The sequence below is a fragment of the Blennius ocellaris genome, assembly GCF_963422515.1.
Source record: "Blennius ocellaris genome assembly, chromosome: 2".
NCBI classification, from domain to species: Eukaryota; Metazoa; Chordata; class Actinopteri; order Blenniiformes; family Blenniidae; genus Blennius; species Blennius ocellaris.
In genome coordinates, this window is record NC_137651.1 from 27,405,395 (window position 1) to 27,426,222 (window position 20,828).

Genomic DNA, 20,828 nt, shown 5'->3' on the forward strand with positions numbered 1-20,828 from the left:
AGCTCAATATCTTTCAGAAGTGGTGACCTTTAATCGCCTTTTAAATGTTTTAAGCGTAATCGATTGTTTTTTAAGTTATCGTCCAAAGATGAATCCCTCTTACAGAAACTCACCTCCTTTTTTTTTATTAGTTCTTATCTTATTCTAACAACGGACCTCTGAGTCTATATCGACTCTCTATAGGTTTGTTATATTGACTCTTTAAGGTGTTTTACTTTTTAATGCGCATTTCACATGTCCGAGCCGCCTAAATTATACAAATCAAACAGAAAAAGGAGAAAGGTGGCAAGATAAGCTCATTTGCACGTAGAGAGAAAGTCAACAAAAGTTTCCACGCGAGTCATAACCTTCCATAAAACATCTGAAATTCACAGGATTCCTCTACAAATGTACAAACGGCGCCCGCTCGTTTGGATTGATTGTGAATTAAATTGCTGAGTGAACATCTGTTGGCACGGGGAACAGCTGTGGGAGGCATTCAATTTACAATCTTCTGTCATGATTTGAGAGTCGGGAGTTACTTTATTGGGAAATACACAAGTTCATCCACACTTCATGGGCAAGATAATCCACTAATTAGAATGAAGGAACGCCGTTCAGCTCGCCGCAGGTTTATAACGACTGTAGAATCACATCTTTTAAACGCAGCTCTGCAGAGTGTGCAACTTCATTTGTATCCCACACGTCAGCAGCACGGCGAAGGTTTTTAACAGACATTTATCTGATTGCAGTATATACATACATTGATCACACCCCTATATGTGCAAAGAGCCGTTGGCAGATTAAAAGTACATATAAAATGTTTTAAACCAGCAAGCAACAATGATCAAATAATGCAGGAACCAAACTGTAAATATAAACAAGCTCAAAAATCTGAAAATGAAAGTATTGCTTGAAAACTGCTCATGGCTCCCAATAGTGATAAATGTAAAGTTTCATTAAAAATGTGTTTATTATTGTGTGTTTGTAAAGAACTTTCCTCTTTAACTGCATTAAAATGTCAATACTTACGACCTGATTTCTTTCATTATCATTATTTTCACCCATCATTAGACATCAGTTAATAATGTACATGTCTCAGCTTCATATTGTTTTTTTTTAATGTTGCTGCTCTCTGGTGTAAAGTCGAGACACACACACACACACACACACACACACACGTGCGCATGCACACAAACAAGCAGCATGGTTTTGTTTAAGGGATTATCAGCAGATTAATAATCTCAGTCAATAGACCCGACTTGATTTCTGAATGAATATTTTGCAACGTGTTTGAAGAAGTGTTGCTGCAGACGGAGGGAAAGCGAGTCGCAACAGACAAAGAAAGTGAGTGTAAATATGTAAGCGAGGCTTTGATTCTGGCCTTTGGCCGATCCACTCCTGCAGAAAGTGAGCAGAACTGGGATGAACCAATCCGTGTGCTCCATGGGAATCCTCCAAATGACCCAGTGTGCGACGCTACTGCGTTGTTTGGAAGATTAGAAGAGATTCGCCGTCCGTTGCTTTGATATCGAACGGACCAGAGCCTCCCGGCTGGAAACGAACCACCTGGCAGCCTTCAGCTACATATTGAACCTGCTCCTGTTCGAGTGGAGGAACAGCTTGTGCCATTCAGAGGGTTTCTGCTGTAGAAGCCCGCCAGTTACGGCAAAAAGAACACTATAAAATGTTAGAAAAACTGACAAATGACAAAAACCCATTGATTGAAATTGAGGTTATTTTTCAATCAGTACTGGTGGGTCATGGAAGAGTTCATCTATTTTTTATTTTTTTTTAGTTTAGATAAAATAAACTACATACAAAAGAAAGTTTGGAATTCCACATTTGATTTTGTTGAGTGTATAGTTTTCTACTGCTTCCTCTCTATTCGGAACACAAATTCAATCACATCTACAGTGTTATCTGTTGTTTTTCCGGGTGTTTTGGGAGATTATTTATTTGTTTATTTATTGATCTGATCCTAGTTGTTCCTTTATAACAAGCCTTGTCTAAGATTAGACAATTGAAGCTAATCTAGTCCAGCCATGGAGTCAAAATTAATTCCAGATTATTTCACGTCTTTGGGTGGAATATTGACTTTTGTACAGTGAACCTCTGTGTACTTGTTTACCTTGTTGACAGTACTTTTTGAAAATGTAATTATGACATTCAGCTCATATTTATTAGATAATATTGATTCTTGAATGAATGTAGAATCCAAACCTAAATACTGTTTACTACGCCTCACTAGTTACTGGAAATCAGTACTTCATTATAGTTAGTGACGAGTTACTTCCTTAAATAGTCGCGAAGTCGTTAGTTAGTACTCGACTATTCAAACGTTACTGCAAAGTAGGCGAATTATTGCACTGGTTATTAAGAATTAGTACTTGATTACTCTTATAGTTTAAGTCACAGCTTGAAATAGTCATACATTTTAAACCAGCTACTAAAAGAAAGTACTTAACAATTAAAGTTACTGCTTCGAATAGTGAAAGTGTGACCTAAAATAAGTACTTAATTACAGTTATAGGAGCTGTGACTACTTGAATGCAGTTATAGTTACGAGTTATTACTTTAAAATATATACAATATTTATAATACTAAATATTTTAGTTTGTGTTTTGAATGAATAGATAGGAACCACATTCAGCCAGATGTTGGTTGTTGTCATTGCAGAACCAAATGTTTTTTCCTTTGTAATTCTGTGTGGTACTGAAGCGTCTGACTCCGCCTCCCCCTCTGGTTCCAGGTGACACCCAGAAGGTGGAGATCCCCAGGAGGGAGCTGGAGGTGGTGCGGGGCCAGATGGTGGTGTTGCACGCCTGGTACAGCCCCATCTCCGACATTTCCAGAAACTCCGTCATTTGGCACTTTACGGGGAACGAGTCGAAGCAGGTGAGGAGGTCAGGGCGGCGGCGTAATGATCGACCCCGCGCCGACCTTTGGCGTTGGGGGAAACAGGGCCTCTTCATGGGGGATTACGACGGCGTGTCGTACGCACGCTGATCCTTCGATTACTGCGACTCGAACCGTCTGAAGAGATCAATTAATGGATATTACATCACAACAGAGCAATTATTTATTTATTTATTTATTTCAAAAGTAAGAATACTATTTTAAAAAACACTCCGAGAAGCAGAAGAGAAGATCAGTTCCTTACAATCGCTTTACGTCAGTCTGGTATTTTTTTGTTCATGTTTCTAAATATTTACCGTTTTACCAATATTTAGGTGCACTTTGTGTGCAGTATTTACAATATATATATAGAAAACCATCATTTTCACGTTAGTTCAAATCAAGTATCTCACATTATTTAGGTCCAAATCTAATTGTCATACTTTTTTTTTTATTATTATTTTACTTCTAACCAGCTTCTTGAATTTTTCACTTCTTTCTGAAGTGCGTTCCATAAACCGCTTCTTAATTCAAAAACACTCTTAAGTTGAATCATTTCTGCATGAAGGTCTAAACTGTTGAAGAGAATTTCTGACGTTCATGTTATGAAATCAGTGATTTTTTTTATTACAAATGTTTTTTGGTTTTTTTTTGGGGGGGGGGGGTAAAAAAAATAAATTAAATCATGATATTATATCACCGCAGTGGACGTCTGATTCATGGCGGAAGGCTTGAGTGAAGGATGGGTGTTATTAATGCCACTAATGACGGTTTATCTCCCCTTTCTGCCGCTGCTCCTGCGTGATGCATCAACTGCTGTGTTCCTGTGTGTGTGTGTGTGTGTGTGTGTGCGTGCGTGCGTGCGTGTGTGTGTGCCTGCATGTGCTGTATGTTGCATGATTAATATAATCTAAACAGTTTCAGTGTCCGATGCATGTCAGTTTATCTCCCTCAGAAAATCAGCCTAAAACAAATTCAGCGTGCGCCATCTGTACATGCCAGGATTATCTTTGTGAGGGACGAACATTCCTGTTGTTAATCTACACATCTTAATATGGCTGCGAAACGAATTTAATCCCCTTCGTTTAAAGTGATACGAAACCAAAATATTCTTTCTATTAATGTGTGGATTCTCTTGGTTGTTTGATTTTTTTCTGTTGGGGGGGGGGGGGGGGGGGGGGTGGATCAGGTGATCAACTTCAGCTCAGGTGAGGTGGGCTACGGCAAGAATGAGTTCACCAAGCGGGTGGGCTTCAGCGCGGCCATGCCCTCGGCCAACCTCTCCTTCTACATCAACGACACGCAGGAGTCCGACTCCGGCCGCTACGTCTGCAATGTCATCGTCCGCGACGGCCCTGGCCTTTCTGGAGAGATCCGCCTTAATGTCAAAGGTAAACGGCCCGCGGCGCGACGCCGATCTCAAAGGTTAGATGCGATCGGGGCGCGTCGCCACGGCGGCGGCGGCTTCACACGTTTCAAAATGCTGAGTGTCGTTTGGAGGCTTTTGGATCAGATGTGTCAGCTTCCTGCTCCGTGTTTATCTGAGGAAGCACTTTTCAACAGCATTCTCAGTCAACCGATTTCCTGTATACGATGGAGTATTTGGTTTTTACTGAAATTTCACACATGTTTGTAAGTGCAATTATTTATCATGTGCATGTTGGTTTAATTTTGACACCGACAGTTGGGTTTCTTCGCCTCGGCAACCTTTACTCACACGTTACAGTCGATGTGCTCGACATTCTAATACTTCCTGCCATACAGTATCTGATCAGTCGCACAGGGTTTTACTCTGTGTAGCAGTGGAACATGAGCACAGAACAAGAACAAGGTTTGTCAAAATGTGACACACATTTCAAAAAAAAAAATGTATTGACCTTTAAAGACTCGAGAGCATGAAAACCGTTCAGTGGTTTATCTTTAACCATTAAATAATATTTATACATATAGAAAAATTGTGAGTTTCATCAAGATATTTGATGAAATGCATTGTACAGCTAGAGCTCGGGCGGTTCACGTGTTCCCAGTGTCACTGAGTCATGATAGTTCGAGTTTTTATTTAGAAGTGAAACATGATAGTAGCTGACAATTCAAGTCAGTATTCAACTGATGCAGTTTCACTTTTTTACATCAACCCAGTGAGAAAATAAATCCAAATAAGGGATGTTTTTCTGCTATAAATTGTGACACACAATAAGCTGTAACACACAAATGTCAACAGAGTATGATTGAATTTACCTTAAAAAACAAAACAAAACAAAAACGGTGGTATTTCCACAGATGCCCAATAAATCAAAGTCAGAATTAAGGTCCATATTTGTCAAGTAACACTTTATATTGTAGTGGCGATAAGCCTCAGAGGTCAAAAAAGCATCATGTTTAGAGACTTCTTGAGTTCAAAATCATGTAATATTATAATAATAATAATAATAATAATAATAAGAAGAAGAAGAAGAAGAAGAAGAAGAAGACCAAGAAGAAGAACTTTATTTATGTAGCATTTTTAAGAACCATTTTTTGTCATAAAGTGCTTTACAGTAAGCAAAAACCAAAAATACTGTGTGATTTTGGTCAGTTTGATACCAATTTACTTTATAATTGGCATTTAAAGGTGTTTACTTTCACCGACTTGAGAAAGTATAACCGTAAAACATCTTGAAATCTCCCACAGCTGAGCGTGAAAATGAGTATTTCCGAGTATTCCAACCGTCATGAGGGTGCGGTCAACCTTCAGCAGCAGATGGAAATGAGTTCTCAGTTTTGTGTAATGTGGAGACTGTATGAGAAACGTACAGATCCTGGATTAAAAACAACCTCCAGGTTCAGTCAAGGGTCAGCGGACCTGCTTTCTGTCACACGTGCAAAGTGAATAATGTAGTGTGTGTGTGTGTGTGTGTGTGTGTGTGTGTGTGTGTGTGTGTGTGTGTGTGTGTGTGTGTGTGTGTGTGTGTGTGTAGTCCCTCCTTCTCCCCCAGTGTGCACCATGACAGGAAACCCAGTGGTGAAGGGCAACGTGACCCTGAGCTGCATGTCCAGCCACGGGAAACCGGCGCCGCAGTACAAGTGGACCAAGGCCGCCCCCGTGTCCGAGGTCTTCTTCTCGCCCATGCAAAGTGAGTTTGACGTCGGCTCAACGGCACTACGGCACAGCGGAAGTTAAACAACTGGTGCAGGCTAGAAGAGGAAGTTGATACGAGGAGAGCTCGTGTGAGGGGTCAAGGCTTTAACACACAGGCACACACACACACACACACACACGTTAACTTAACACTCAACTTAAGTCTTAAAGTGTTGTCCAGTAGTTTCAATGGTGTCACCAGCTTGAATGGATTGTTGATGCATCATGAATATTCATGTATGTTAGAATTATACAGAGTACTCTAATACATAATATATCAATTCAATACTTGGCATGAGATGCAGTATTGATCACAAGTCGTATCATCATGATACGGTGCAGCCCGAATTTAAGTTCCAAACATTAAAATAAAAAAAAGTCAAATACAGTTTTGCACAGGTAAAATGACTCACAAATAAATGATGCATACGGGATAAAATATACCTTCATCTAAGCATGCAGGCATATAGAGATATTCTGCAGTATTTTGTTTATGCAGAAAATCTTACTTTTGTGTGTGTGAATGCTGCACGGTTCTGTAGAAACACCCGTATGCATCCTGAAATGGGATTTTGTTGAACTGTGGTAATGTTGAACATGTCCAGTCCAGAAGCTGATGTGTAAATGATTTATGTAAATAAGACACATAACAAGAGGTGAAACAAAATGAACACAAGATAGACGACTCACTGAAGACTTAAAGACAGAACGCAAAATATTCAGGAGAATTCAGGAGAACTTTCAAAATCTCTTAGATTGTTTGAGCAACAGTTTATTTTTGTTTTTTACAGTCATTTCACCTTATTTTTCATCAATTTATTTCTGACACATCTGCAGTGGCTCAATACAAAAAGTTAATCTGAGTTTAGAATTACCATAGTTCAGGCTGATTTTGCCCTGCGTGTTGCCTTCCAGGCTCCGTATAACCGTCCGTCTCACTGTTGACATGCTTCACTTGTATTTAAAGAAATTAAGTAAAATTAGAAGCCCTTGTTAGGTGCATTTTTTTTAACACGGATCAAAATATTTACCACGTGCTCAGATGTTGATTAAATAGTTTTGTTCATTGTCCAGTTTCCAATCAGAATTATGCAACCTTGATGGGCTTTATAGCCCCAGAACTCAAGTCCATCTGCACGCTAAAACTATTTCTTTCCTTGCTTTGCCCGGCAGAAGGATTGAGCTAAATGATTCAAACTAAAGTCAGAAATGTCCCCAAAAGAGATTCTCCAGAGAAAAGATCCACAACATGCAGCATGAAATCCTCTTTGCAGAATGAGACACACAGTGTCCTCCTCTCAAAGCACTGCTCATCCAAACAAAGAAAAAAAACAAACAAAACCCCCCCAAAAAACCTTTCCTTCCATTATATTTTTTGTTTCCAAATGTTTCCGCGGGGGAAAACACCATCTGCTTCTGAGCAACACGACTTAGGCTGATTGATTGAATATTGGCTTAACTGCTTTGATCTCTGGCCTTCATCTCTTTAGAGCGGAGAAGAGTCCAGAGTCTGATAAAATGAAAGCTACTCCCTCTGATTGTGCGTCGGACCCTCCGCTCACGCCTGCCTCACTTGCTTTGTTCGCGGCCTCTCACACTTGAGTCGAAGCCCCCCCTCCGGCTTCGGAAGAACTTTCACTTTCACTCGCCGCCGCCTGCTGATCCTCTCGTGCCTCTCCTCGCTTCCTGCTGACCTTAGAGCCTAATCTAACAAGCCCCATGTCATTACTTGATCAACCCCTCTAAGAGGCATAAGTTGGATTTGGGACTCAGACTGCAGCACTTTTCTTTTTTTTGTTTTTTCTTTCCATGCCCTCCCCATCAGTTTGTATCGTTCCTTCAGTCGCTCTCATTCATGTTCTGTCATCTTTTTTTTCCTTCTTCTTCTTCTGCTAAATAAAAACGAATGCAGAGTGGAGAGCCTGCCCCCAGCCCTTGCTTGTCCTTGGGTTCATGGGTAAGGGTTTTCACTCCTCCATTGCCCCCCCCCCCCCCCCCACCACCACCACCACCACCCCCAAGGAGTCCAGAGTCGATGTGGTTTTTCTTGGGCTGTAGAGAAGCTTTAAAGGAAAAAAGATCAACCCAATTTGTAAGAATTCTGACAGGATTATGATTTCTCAGAAATAGCTGCAATCAAAATAAATAAATAAAAAATCTCAGAGGATTCACACTCTCCCTCAACATTCAAAGATTAAACCTTCAGGTCAGAGTTAATCTTTACATGTAAATAATGTATTACCAGGCTGAGTATATTTACAGGTAGGATGTGTTTGTATATTGCACGTGAAAAAAAAATCTAACAATACTGGGTTGAATTTGTCCTTTAAATCTTTGCAGTAGACGTCGTGGTGTATAGTTTGTTAGTACACACACTGTTGCATTTACTCATCTGTTACTTTAGTCCACACAAAGTGATCTATATTTAGTTGATCAGTTTGACCGGATTACTGCTTCATATCAAAATAAAATGGATATGGTTGTTTTTTTTGATACACTTTTTACATTTGCCTGTGAAATCAAAATATCTCTTTAAAACGGGAACATTCTTTGTATAAGTTGATGATTTGGAAGTGATGCCGCTGGAGCTCGTATAGCAGAAGAAGAAAAAGAAGACGCAACCAAACAGAAAATCCACCTGAAAGCACCAACGTTTCACAAACTGGATAAACTGCTGGTCAGTTCAAACCATCCCAAACTCAATCTGTGGAGAAATAACTGGTTTGAAATTTTAAAAGAAAGTTATTAAATTGTCTTGTTTGTGAAGATTTGGCTGAACTTTAGCTAAAACCATTTACAATTGTACCTCCGCCCTGAACAGATTTACTCTCATGGAGACAGAATTTACAATTTGTAGCATTGAAGTTCAGTGTTTGTGTTTAATGACGGATGAGGAGCTGGTTGAAGAATTTTAAATGCCAAAGTAGCACATTAGCTGTTTCTCCCTGCTGTGAATTATTCACTTATTCATTCATATAAAATTGAACTTATCTCGATTACAAATTAACTTTATTTTTGTTACTACATGTTTGGGGGACTTTAAAATCATTATTTTTGACTGTCGTTAGAAGCAATTCTCCTTCATAACAACAGTTTAAATCAACGTCAGAGCAAAGAATTAGTATTTTTATTGACATTTTGATGTCAAAGATTAAAATAAATACATTACATCCCCATCTGTTATCACACAGGAATTATTGCTGTCAAGTATGTTCAGTAACGATCAAATTCCTCTTTGCTGACGTGTGAACCATGTTGATATAAAACTAATAACTAAAAACTAGAACGTTCTGCGTTCGGAGAACCTGCTTGATTTGCATCCGTCACGTGTCTCCCGTGCGGAGGCTGGGACCAACGCTGCCGCGCGACCTTACCGCGGCGGCGGCGTGATATGAGTAATGCTCCTGTCTTGATGTGAAGCGGCGATGTCAGATTCCCCCCCGCGGCCCGGCCGCCGCCGAGATCCCGGCGCCGCGCCGCGCTTGAACTCGCTCCAAGCTCAGAAGTCAGCTGACGCTCTGCTAATCTGTCACAATTGGGTTTTGGTTCTTCACAGCTGGTTTTTAAGGCCGGGGGATTAAATAACCAGGAGAGGTGCATATCAAACTCATCCACAACTGTTTCATTTGGCACTCGGTGTTTATTTTGAGCTCCCAGGAGAGGATTTTTTTTGATATATATATATATATATATATTCTGGTCAAAAGCTTATTACAGGAGTGGAGGTGTCGCCTGTTTGCACCCAGATTTGCTTAATTCGGTGTATCGGACACGCTGAGGCGGGTCAGACGTTCCTTCTTTGCATTAAGCTTATAATTGTGTCGCCTTCTTTCCGAGGACGAGGCGGCAGATGGCGCGAACAAAACACAACAGAGCTGCGTCCACCTTTCGTTCACCTCGACGCCGCGCCGCAGGCAGCTGTGGTGGGGCGCAGGGAATGCGAGGGATTTTCTGGCCTCCTGCGTTAATATGTTGCGTGACGGCGTCATGTGAACCTTTGACTTTTCATCTGGGATTATTTGCACGAATCCCCGGGTCCACGTTACTCTTCTGGTCTTTCAGGATTGACGCGCTGCAAAACCACAAGAACCCTAAAAAATAAAAACACACATTGGGTGGGGGGGGAGGGGTGGCGGGGAGGGGGGATTCCACAATACAGATCGGCACGCACGCCCACCGTCGTTTCCTCACGTCGCCACGAAAGCAAAAACACATCAGAGGAAGACACGCTGCAGTGTGACGTCCAAGATTGGATTCCAGGGGATTTGTCATGATAAGCCCCTCATGAAGCTTGTTTATTTTTTTCTGCAGCCGGTGTTACCAGATGTGCTAAGAGGACAGATTGTGAGACGGGGTTGATGCATGCACTGCGCCGTGTCGCGACCTTGATGTGAGAAACTAATAACACTGAAATCGCTGACCAAACATCGCCGCACCGAAACAAAAGTCTATACAGTCAGCAGAGGGAAGGCAACGACGGTGGATTATGCTTTGGATTAAGAGGAACTTATAATTTAACGTTGCTTTGATTGAGGCCATTTTATTCGGTTCAACAACAGAATAGCTCATCGTCCTAAACGTGTCAGCATCATGTATTTATGTCGACACGGTTAAGCTGTATGAGGAATAAAAGGTGATTTAACGGACTTTAAGTGTGACGTGGTCAAACTGCTGGCCCATTCACAAGGAATGTTCCCTTCATGACCAACAGATTTTGTGACTTTCCATCAAATTAAAAGTAACTTTGAGCCACAACACATGGTTAATCTCTCAAATGAGACTAAAAAGCTTCGAAAGTTTCGTATCTTTCGTTGCATTTATGGAGTTTTAATCACAGTTTTACCACCTGATTTTAGCAGTTTCACCTCTTCTGTAATTTTTACACCATTCTTACATTTGATCTGTTTTCACTATATTAACTCTTTTTTTTAAAGAGTTTCGCATGTTTTTTTTTCTGTTGTCCCGCTTTTCTCAAAAACGGGACAACAGAAGCTTGGAAAGACGTTCCCTGGTCTGATGAGTCTGTATGAAATCGTGGATCCATCCTGTGTTAGCTGTTCCGGCTGCTGGTGTAGCTGTGTGTCGCAGAATTTAACGGAACACCTTAGCATCAGCTGAGCATTGTTTAAATGGCACAAGTTACCCGCCGTGTTAATCCCTGCGCGCCATCCCGTGACGGACACTTGAAGGAGAATAACACACCGTGTCGGGAAGCCCAAACCTGGAACTACAAAGTCAGCTGGGATCGCCTCCGGCTCCCACTGTGTGAAACTTACTCTGACAAGTGCAAAAACATAGTGAAATAATACAAAACCTCACGAAGCACGATGATGAAATCCTTGGAAAAAGAAGCGTAGATGTCCATGCAGCATTATGAGGAGTGCAGTAAATCTGTGTTTCTTTTGGCGATGTAGATCCCCAGCGTATAGTTCCTATACGTGCTGTTATAATGCAGTGTTCATAGCTCCCCTGACTGGTTTTACCCAAACCCATTGTGTGTGTGTGTGTGTGTGTGTGTGTGACACCGGCCATTGCGTTGCAGACGAGAGGCACGGCACCCTCAGGCTGAGCAACCTCACCAAAGGCATGTCGGGGAAGTACATCTGCAGAGCCAGCAACACGGCCGGCTCCGACAGCTGCTCCATCAACCTGGAGGTCATCACCTGTACGTTGAACGCAGCAGGAGCACTGATCTACCGCCGCGGCTCTGCGCTAGAGTAACCAAACCCGTGTCGGCGTCTCTCAGCCTCTAATGCAGGTATGATCGCGGCGGCGACTCTGGGCTCCATGGTGGGGCTGGTGGCCATGGTGCTCTTCCTCGTATTCGTACTCAGGAGGAGGCGGGACACGGAGGAGGAGATGGCCAATGAGATCAAGTGAGTTTCAGTCTCGTCTATGTGTCTGTGGTGGAGGAGGCTGGGGGGAAATGAAAGGTCAGCATCAGTCCGTGATTGGGCAGAGACACGTTCGCCTTCGCACACATTCACAACGAAAGGCCAGTTGATAGTCATGAATTATTCTCGTGACAATTCTTCTGGGTAATTTTTGTCTGTAAAGGAACAAAAACTTTCCCTGTTGACCAGCGAGTTTCAACCTCTCTGTATTTCCACCAGTCACCACTTCACAATGTTTACATTATTAAAGTTTGCTCAACTTCTGTAGAATTCACGAAAGTCACAAAAAGTGCCGGACTTTCAAACTCAATACTTTTAACGGATGGATGAATGTGGGAAGACTGAGTAGGCTGGACACACAGTTGTTCAGACCAGAGCTAAGAAATGGTGTAAAGGCAGGAGCAGTTAGTGTCCTTGAGAATTTTCGTTCACACTGCAGGGAAATGCGACCCAATTCTGATTTTTTTGCTCTCAAGTGACTGAGGCCACATTTGTCACACCAGACCCAGGCCTCGTTCCTGTGAGGAACCAATTCTGATCTTTTTCCACACGAGACTTCTTCGTCGACGTCAAAATGTTAAAAGCTGGGCTCTCTTTTTTCTTCATTCTCCTTCTTCTTTCCCTCCTCATGTTGTCTAGGTTTTGTCATTAAATATGAGCCGTATTTAACAGCCGCTTGAACATGAATCTCCACACCAGCGTTGCCAGATATGTTGGGCATCCCCCAATTGGGGAGCCAAAGTCTCTTACCGTTTAACTTTGCTTATTAAGGTTTAAAGCTCTTGTCTTGTCTGCGGTGGTTAGTGTGTCAAAATGAAGGCGAGTGGCGACAGGGACGCAAATGCGAAGCCTCGTCGATGTGACAGATTCCAGCACCTGGAACATCTGATTGGTTTGACATGCTGGACGTGTGTGTGTGTGTGTGTGTGTGTGTGTGTGTCCCGCAGGGAGGACGCTCAGGCGCCCAAGAGAGTGTCGTGGGCGAAGAGCAACACCGGCTCCGACATCATGTCCAAGAACGGCACCTTGTCCTCCATCGCCACCAGCCCCCGACCGCGAGACCCCCTCCCGCCCAACTACCACTACCCGTACTCCCCCATATCGGCGTCGGACGCCGGCTCGGTCATCAACGCCTACCAGCTGCGCCCCGGAGAAGCCAACGCGCTGCAGGGACTCCCCGGCTACAACCTCGGGGGCACCCCGTCGCGCAAACACAAGCGGCCCCCCAGCGCCAACGGGGGGCCGCCGCAGGTCCTCAGGAGCCCCGCGGCGGCCGCCCCCGACAGGACTGAGGGGGCGCAGCCTCAGGTGCCCCCTCCCCTCACCGTGTCCCCACAGATCAGCTCCTCCACTCTGACGCGCATGGGAGCTGTTGCCGTCATGGTGCCTGCTCAGAGCCAGGCCGGCTCGCTGGTGTAGTCGCCTCCTCCGGGGAGGGGGAGCGGAGTGGGGAGGGGCGGGGCGGGGCGGAGAGAGGATGCCCCCCCCCCCCCCCGCCGTGGAGACCTGTGACGCTCGTCCCCCCCCCCCCCGCCATCATCCGTGTGACATTGACTCAGTGCAGTGCGCCTCATTCCAGTTTCCTTTTCTACGCTGCGTTCCGGCGAGAGAGAGAAATATTCTATTTTTATTTACATGCGTAGAATGAGACTATTAAAATAGTTTCCAGCTGTGCGACAAAGTTTTGGGCAGCATCGCGTCCTCATTTCCATTGTTTATTCGAAAATGTATTCAAAAAAAAAAAAAAAAAGAAAAAAGTTCAGTTTACTGGGATTTTTGCAGCTGCAAAATATGTTTTGGTCACATTTCTCTTGATATATGAAGAACCCGAATTATAGACTTTTTAACGATTCCATTTTATCTGGCTGTGTTGAAAAGTCACTTTTCTCAGGCTAAATGCACTAGTTCCAAGCAAAAACTCACAATTCAGGTACTGCCAATAGTTTGAAACGTTTCACTTCCCGTCGCCCCGTATTTACGTCACTGTGGGGGTTTATTCAACCCCACGGCAGCTGTGCAAGTATCATTTCATGACCGTTCTAATTTAGGAGTATTTAATGGTAGCTGGATTGTAACCAAAATAGTGAGTGTTACATTGAGTTAATGGGTTTTGACCATTTTTGTAAAAAAGTAAATATATATATATATATATATATATAAAATAAAAAAAAAGGTGCTTAGTTGAGAAAGAGTTTGGTCAAGAAACCAGTTCAGCAGGTTGTTTCTCAAATGTTCGACCAATATTTCTGCTTATGGTCTTTGTTTTTCTTAGTGTTCTTCTGAGATTTGGGAGTGTCAACGCAGTGACGTGTTCATATTGAAAGGCTTACATGGCTCTTTGGTTTTTTTGTTTTTGTTTTTCAATAAAGTGTTCTGGAGTGTTTGAATCAGCTTTGTCACGGTCGACACGCGGACACGATCACACACGCAACGTTTAATTCACTCTTTTAAAAGCTGCTGACGGAGAAAATCAGCCATCGGGGTCTAAACCACGTCGCTCAGGTTTCAAAGAAAGTTTTGCACATTTGTTCCTTTTGATGAATTAAAACAAAAATAAGTACTTTTACGTCAACGTTCATTTTGGTTGCCGTGGAAACGAGCTACCGTGCTGTATGCAATATTTTGGCTCTTTTGCGACTGGGAGCAGTCTGAATTTTGAACCCATCTTTTGTGGCACATATACGGAACATATACGGAAGAGTTTTCAAAGTAACAACAAATTGTAATACACATCATTGGAAAATACAACTTGTGCTCTGCAGTCATAGGTTACTTTATATCAGGATGTAATTTGTTTTACTCTGAAAATGTTAATTTTATTTCATGACGTTTCCTTCTCTTTTGTAAAAAATGAAACAAGGCCATGTCCATTGCACTGCTGGTGCTATAGCGCCCACTACTGGGCTATACCCGTACATTGTGCTTTGAGACGGACACCTGTACTACACATACAGTTAATAAAATTTGACTTCATCTTGTGTTAAGAGGCAAAACCAACATCATTACATTTTCAATATTGCGGAAAAAGTTAAAAAAAGGCCAATTTCATTGAACTGCTGTTGCTATGGCAACCACTCATGGGCCGTAACCATATATTGTGCTTAGAGAGGGACACTTCAACCACATATACAGTTCATAAAATTTAACTACATCCTGTGTTTGAGAGAGAATGCCTGTATCATTAAATTTCCAATGTTTTCCCGTATCGCAAAAGACATCTGCTTGCATGTTGTTCCCAAATGAGATTAAAATTTCTCATATTCTGGGATGACGTTCAAACCTCACATGCAAACTGACTCAAAAAAAACAAACCATCCCATTTTATTTTCACTTATCAATTTATTTGGAGTGTCTTTTTGTAAAGTAACATTTCAAGTAATCCACAACACACGTTTTCTAACATTGAGGCAGACTGACAGTAACCAAGAATAAAACCAAACCTGGTGAGATACAGTAACAGAGCAGGAACACAAGAATACAAAGAAACTAAAAAAAGGCCACTCTGGACCGAGATGCTGAGTCTGCATGTGATTTACAGCAACCAGTCTTCAGTTAAAGGGGACATATGTTGTTGTTTTTCAAAGTCACTGTATTATTGATGTATGTATGCATTTATTTATTTGGGTTCCCATTAGCTTTGCTCACAGCGGTTGTTACCAGGCTTTTTTCTGCACCCACAATTTAATATGCATTACTTGTGTGTTTTAACCCTAACCCTAACCCTTAGAGAAAAGCTCAGTTGTAGTTTTAATGTTTTGTTTTAAAAGGAGACGGTTGTTTCTTTTTGTTTGAGGAAGTCTGATCCTTTTCAAATGAGAGACACATTTAAAGTTACTCTACCAGAAAAAAAAAAAATCTTATAATACAAATTACATCTTAATATACTTTCGAAAAGACGTCTCACTTCTGCAGAGAATAAACTAATACATGAAAACAAAACCATCACCTCTTATTTCCAACCTGCAGTTTCCCAGAATCCATCACGTTTACAAACAAACTGTAATTCGCAGCCATCAAACTGTGCTTACGTTTCCTGACTGACGTCATCCTGGGAAACCTGCCGCAAGGGTTTCTGGGATATTAAAGATGGCGTCCCGGCAGCTCAAGCGAAAATATCAACATTTGATCGATTCAACCCGAAAAAAGTCAGACTTCCTCAAAGAAAGAGTCTTCAAGCCACAAGAAAAGTCTGAAATGTTGTGGAGGAACTTGAAGTAACTCGTTAAAATTTCAGTCTGAAGACAGTTTGAACTGCTTCTCAGAAACGCTGCCGGCAAGACGGCGAGGCAGGTGTTAAATGACAAGAACTTGGTGCTGCAGGTTGAGCAGCAAAGTGCGGGGGGGAGGGTTAAAACAAAGAATTTAAAATCCTCTACCTTTGACAGGTGTGAACCTCGATCAAACCCCTGAAAGAAAACACATAGCTGATCCCCTTTAACTTAAAAGGCTGGTTGAAAAATACGTTTTCGAAATTACAGTTTAACTGTAAAGGAGCAGCTTGTTGGAAAAGAAACGATGCGTTCCTCAGAGCAGCTTCACAGGAGCCACAGTTTATTAAAGAAAACCAAACTCCATTCTATATTTCTTCTTCCTACTGGACGTTTACCCAGAGAAAATACTCTGTCATTTCAAAATAAACCCACATCTGGTTCTGAAGTCTGCATGTATGATATTGTACAAACAGATTGCTATTGTGAAGCATTTTCTCAGGTTTAATTTGAAATTCAGCCCACAGAACTGATCAGACTGGTATCGAGGCACAATTACAGTCAAAGACCGGATTTAATACCAGAACTAAAAATGTGTTTGTCTGACGGGTGTGAGTGATGAAACATCAAACCACAACAGGAACAGGATCCAGCCGAAAAAAAGATTCATCAGGACTCCGTGAGCAGACTTCGAGAAATGATCATCCTCATCACCTCGTTGGTTCCTTTTAAGACGGGAAAGAAAAGAAAAACTGTTAAAAAACGACTCAAACTAGAACAATATCAGTTCATATTGGAGCATTAAACATGAAACCGACCTTCTAGGATCTGATGGACCCGGATGTCCCTGACGAACTGCTGCACTGCGTAGTCCTTCAGGTAGCCGTACCCGCCGTGCATCTGCAGAGCCTGGTTGCAGATCTGTTTTAAAAAAATATATATATATATATAAATAAGTAATTTCTAGAAGACTGACAACAGTTTCCGTGAGGCGACTTCCTGCTCGGTGTGACTCACGTTAAAACACTCGTCGGTGACAAAGAGCTTGGCCATGGAGCAGAGGGAAACGGCGTCCGGCCGGCCCTCCTGCAGCGCCGCCGCAGCTTCGCGCACCAACAGACGAGACGCAACCAACTTGGTGGCCATTTCTGCCAGTTGGAACTGCAGGAACTGTGGAACGCGGAGCACAGATCAGCCACGACCCCGGACGGCTCAGGGCCTCGGAGGAGGAGCGGCCGGTCGCGGGGGGACTGACCTGGTTGTTGGAGAGCGTCTCTCCAAACTGCTTGCGGACCAACAGGTGGTCCCGGGCGAGCTGCACGGAGGCGTGCGCCGCCCCCAGGGAGCAGGAAGCTGGTGGCGGGGAGGTCAAAGGTCAGAAGGACATTAGAAACAGAAACCAGCTGCTGCTCTCGCTGCTAAAGGTAAAAAACCACAGGGGAAGAAAATAACTTTCATTCTACACACGAGTTGCACAACGTCTCATTGTGTCTTTTTGGTGAAACACGCAAGAATCCAACACAAGGCTTTTATCAAGGCCGATAAATCCCAAGGCTCAGACTTACAAGACAAACGTGTCTAGATGTTGCTTTCTTATCATTTGCACTCCTCCCTCCGGAAACAAGAAACGGTTCCTTCATGAGTGCAGAGTGGCGACACCTAGCAGTCGCCTGCATGTCTACAATCTGGAAACGCTCCGTTATTACAGGGGGGGCGTATTTAATCAGATAAATAGAGGTACCTTGTGGTACAAGGTGTGCGGAGAATTATGTGAATCAAAACATTCTGTGACCATCGCAGGAAAAAAAAGAAAAAAAGACATTTGTTGAGATCACGAACGGTTGTTGACTGTCACCACGATGACTTGGAAAATGCTTTCCTCCTCACCGATGTTAATCCTGCCTCCGTTCAGGCCTCTCATGGCGATGCCGAAGCCTTGTCCTTCCTCACCGAGCCGGTTGCTCACTGGGACGGCGCAGTCTTCAAATATCACCGCTCTGGTCGGCTGGGAGTTCCAGCCCACCTGGAGAGGACAGAGAGTGAGGCGGCTGTGACCCGATCCTGCCATCTAGTGGCTGTTTGCCAGCAGCAGCAGCAGCAGCAACAAGCTGTACCTTCTTCTCCTTTTTGCCAAAGCTGAGGCCTGGTGTTCCTTTCTCCACCACCAAACATGAGATGCCTTTCGGTCCTTTTCCTCCTGTTCTGCACATCACAACATACACATCTGTGTCTCCGCCTCCACTGATGAACGCCTGAAGTCACGAAAAGATTCAGTTTCTGAGTGCTTCTAAATGTTCTGTGAAGCTAAAGAGGAATACAATTGCACGAGGCAAGGGAGAGTTTTAAAGGACCTTGGAGCCATTCAGGACGTAGTGGTCGCCTTGCCGCTGGGCGCTGGTCAGAAGTGAAGCTGCGTCGCTGCCGCTGCCTGAAGCGAAGGTGACGGGATTATGACGTCGTCTTCTCACGTCGACAACGCCATACTGATGCCGAGTTATAAATATCTAGCGTTCCTCTTATACACACTGACCTGGTTCGGTGAGGCAGTAGGATGCAAACTTTTCCATGGAGCAAAGATCAGGACAGAACTTTTCCCTCTGCTCAGTGTCTCCAAACGTGTCGACCATCCAGGCACACATGCTGCAGAGAGCAAACTGTGGGTTAGCAGGTAAGTACATCTGGATAAGGCAGTTTCAATAACTGCTGGAGTAACCAAAGGTTTATTGGAAGAACCCAAGACCCAAGAAGGTGACGTCTATATTAAGACACATGAGGATGATGGCTGGGGACAAAATTGAATCAAGAAATGAGAGAAATCGAATCAAAACGCGCACGGCGACGTCTCCAGGCCACCGGCTGTGTGCGGGCTACATACTTGTGGATGCTGATGTAGGCTGTGGTGCTCACACATCCTGTGGACAAGGCCTCGAAGATGATGGACGTGTCCAGCCGAGACAGGCCGGATCCTCCCACATCTGGATGAACGTAGATGCCACCAAACCCCAGCTGGGCTGCTTTCCGCATCGTTTCTACCGGAAAGATTTCCTGGGGGAAAAGAAATGAATAAATAAAGCCAAGATAATGCTGGATATACGACACAATACTGATACTTTTAGTTTAAAACGATAAGCTTCAGGTTTAGAGGATGTTTCCAAACACAAGAACTGCAAGATAATTTAGACTAGAAGCAATAGGTTCGAAGAACACGCTCCGATTATGACAATTTGACTTGATCATGTCTGGTCTCATTCTCATTTAAAAAAAATATGTTTACTTCTCCATTAATTCCAAAGTTTTCGGTCTTTTCTACAAAGTTAATGCTGCAATATTGTTTTATCTTCTTGAGAAAACTCCTCAATTGGATCAAAACAGTTTAGTGAAATGCATCAAGCAGTAATGTTTTTATTAATCTGTTTAGCATTAATAACTTTTCGGTACCATAAACAGGATATTTGGAGACCAATTATGAAATAAGCACAGTGTCTGTAATGTGCAGGTGTGTACATTACTGAATAACAAAGGAGCATCTACTAAATAGATTCCTGTTTGATCCATATAGCATTGACAGTAGAGAAGCTTATTCTGAGGTACGTTTTGTCCTTCCAGGGGGTGAGGACAAGGTGGAGAGCCGGTTTGGGTCACAGGACCAACGGTTACTTGGACCAGGTGCTGGTTCTCATGCCGGGAGATGGAATGTCATCAGGTGGAATTGTTGGGTTTTTCTCTCTAAAAGCACTTTGGAATGACTGTGTTTCATTTGGCGCTACATAAATAAAAATGGAACCGTCCAGATTTTAAAGCCGAACAAGCTTTGCCATCACATTAATCAGTGGTGTTTCCTGATGAAACGTACCTTCTGGTCCCACTCCGCCATGTGAGGAGCCATTTCATTGGCTGCAAAGTCAAAAGCCACTTTCTGAAACTCCTTCTGCTCATCTGTGAGACCTTGGGCAGCTGTCAAGAAAAAGCAGAGGATACTGAGTACAGGCCGAGGGAATAATGCACATGATGTGCATGCACTATAAAAGTAAATAGAGATGAGTTTTATTCTGTTTTGTGTGTCCAGGATGAAAATTGCAGCAGCTCAGTCTTTTAACATTCTCTGCACGGGAGCAGCGAAAGTGCACAGCTGCTGTGTGTGACATACACAGGACCGATGTAAAGTTGTACACAAAACACACTTTTAGAGGGTAAAGTTGTGAGATGAAATGTTTGGCTTTTAAGGTCATCGATGTTGTTACCAAACAGCCCGGGAGGAGAGGGGCGGTGTTAAAGAGGCGTGAAGCCTCCTTCGCCTCACCACTGGAGGACTCCACAACCAAAACGAGCCAATGGCAGCGAGCTGGGATAAACTTAACAATACAAATGATCAAATCTGCTAAAAAAAAAAAAAAAAAAGATAATTTGTTTTGATTTCATCAGTCTCCTTATGTGTTCTTCGGACTGTCATATAGGTTATTAGCATGCTAGCTAACCAAGTTACACAACGGAATTATTTTGTTGCACTGGTCTTTTCTGGACTTACGGTCGATACATGAAGCTATTCCTCTTCGCTGGAAGTTTTGATTGAACATTAAACGGTGGTTCCTACACATGTTGGAGCCCAGTCGAGCGATTCGTGCTAAAGGTCCGAGACCCGCCATGTTTACCTCCACAGCAGCGAGTCCAGCTGGTTTTTTACACAGGCAGGGCGGCTGGACCCCTGCTTTTAATCCTACTACAGCAAAGGCA

The 20,828-nt window shown here is 43.1% G+C and overlaps 2 protein-coding genes across 2 annotated transcripts in view; one reads left to right on the forward strand and one right to left on the reverse strand.

Moving 5' to 3' along the window:
* esamb (endothelial cell adhesion molecule b) overlaps positions 1-13,308 on the forward strand; it is a gene marked incomplete at both ends in the record, with an annotated part of 59,665 nt that extends 46,357 nt beyond the window's left edge. Inside the window, 7 exons of the mRNA XM_080511683.1 lie at positions 2,732-2,877; positions 4,067-4,268; positions 5,835-5,990; positions 7,908-7,952; positions 11,538-11,660; positions 11,742-11,871; positions 12,837-13,308. Of these exons, the coding sequence (XP_080367809.1) occupies positions 2,732-2,877; positions 4,067-4,268; positions 5,835-5,990; positions 7,908-7,952; positions 11,538-11,660; positions 11,742-11,871; positions 12,837-13,308 (1,274 nt within the window). The remainder of the gene's footprint in view (positions 1-2,731; positions 2,878-4,066; positions 4,269-5,834; positions 5,991-7,907; positions 7,953-11,537; positions 11,661-11,741; positions 11,872-12,836) is intronic.
* Positions 13,309-15,186: 1,878 nt separating this feature from the next.
* Positions 15,187-20,747, reverse strand: acad8 (acyl-CoA dehydrogenase family, member 8). The gene is made up of 11 exons (XM_080511494.1): positions 20,623-20,747; positions 19,951-20,051; positions 18,973-19,142; positions 18,628-18,737; positions 18,449-18,525; positions 18,212-18,349; positions 17,985-18,120; positions 17,353-17,450; positions 17,115-17,267; positions 16,916-17,018; positions 15,187-16,822 (listed from the first exon to the last, which is right to left on the reverse strand). Exons 1-11 carry the CDS (start codon positions 20,738-20,740, stop codon positions 16,767-16,769), a joined length of 1,260 nt encoding a protein of 419 aa, XP_080367620.1. The 5' UTR covers positions 20,741-20,747; the 3' UTR covers positions 15,187-16,766.
* Between the last annotated feature and the right edge of the window lie 81 nt (positions 20,748-20,828).

What these genes read in the sequence shown, in the direction of transcription:
- acad8 (XM_080511494.1), bottom strand. Translation starts at nt 20,740, where the DNA reads ATGGCGGGTCTCGGACCTTTAGCACGAATCGCTCGACTGGGCTCCAAC. An exon ending in TGGCGGAGTGGGACCAGAAG is followed by an intron (nt 19,143 to 19,950) that starts GTACGTTTCATC and finishes CTTTTCCCCCAG; the next exon opens with GAAATCTTTCCGGTAGAAAC. An exon ending in AGACGCTCTCCAACAACCAG is followed by an intron (nt 17,268 to 17,352) that starts GTCAGTCCCCCC and finishes CGCGTTCCACAG; the next exon opens with TTCCTGCAGTTCCAACTGGC.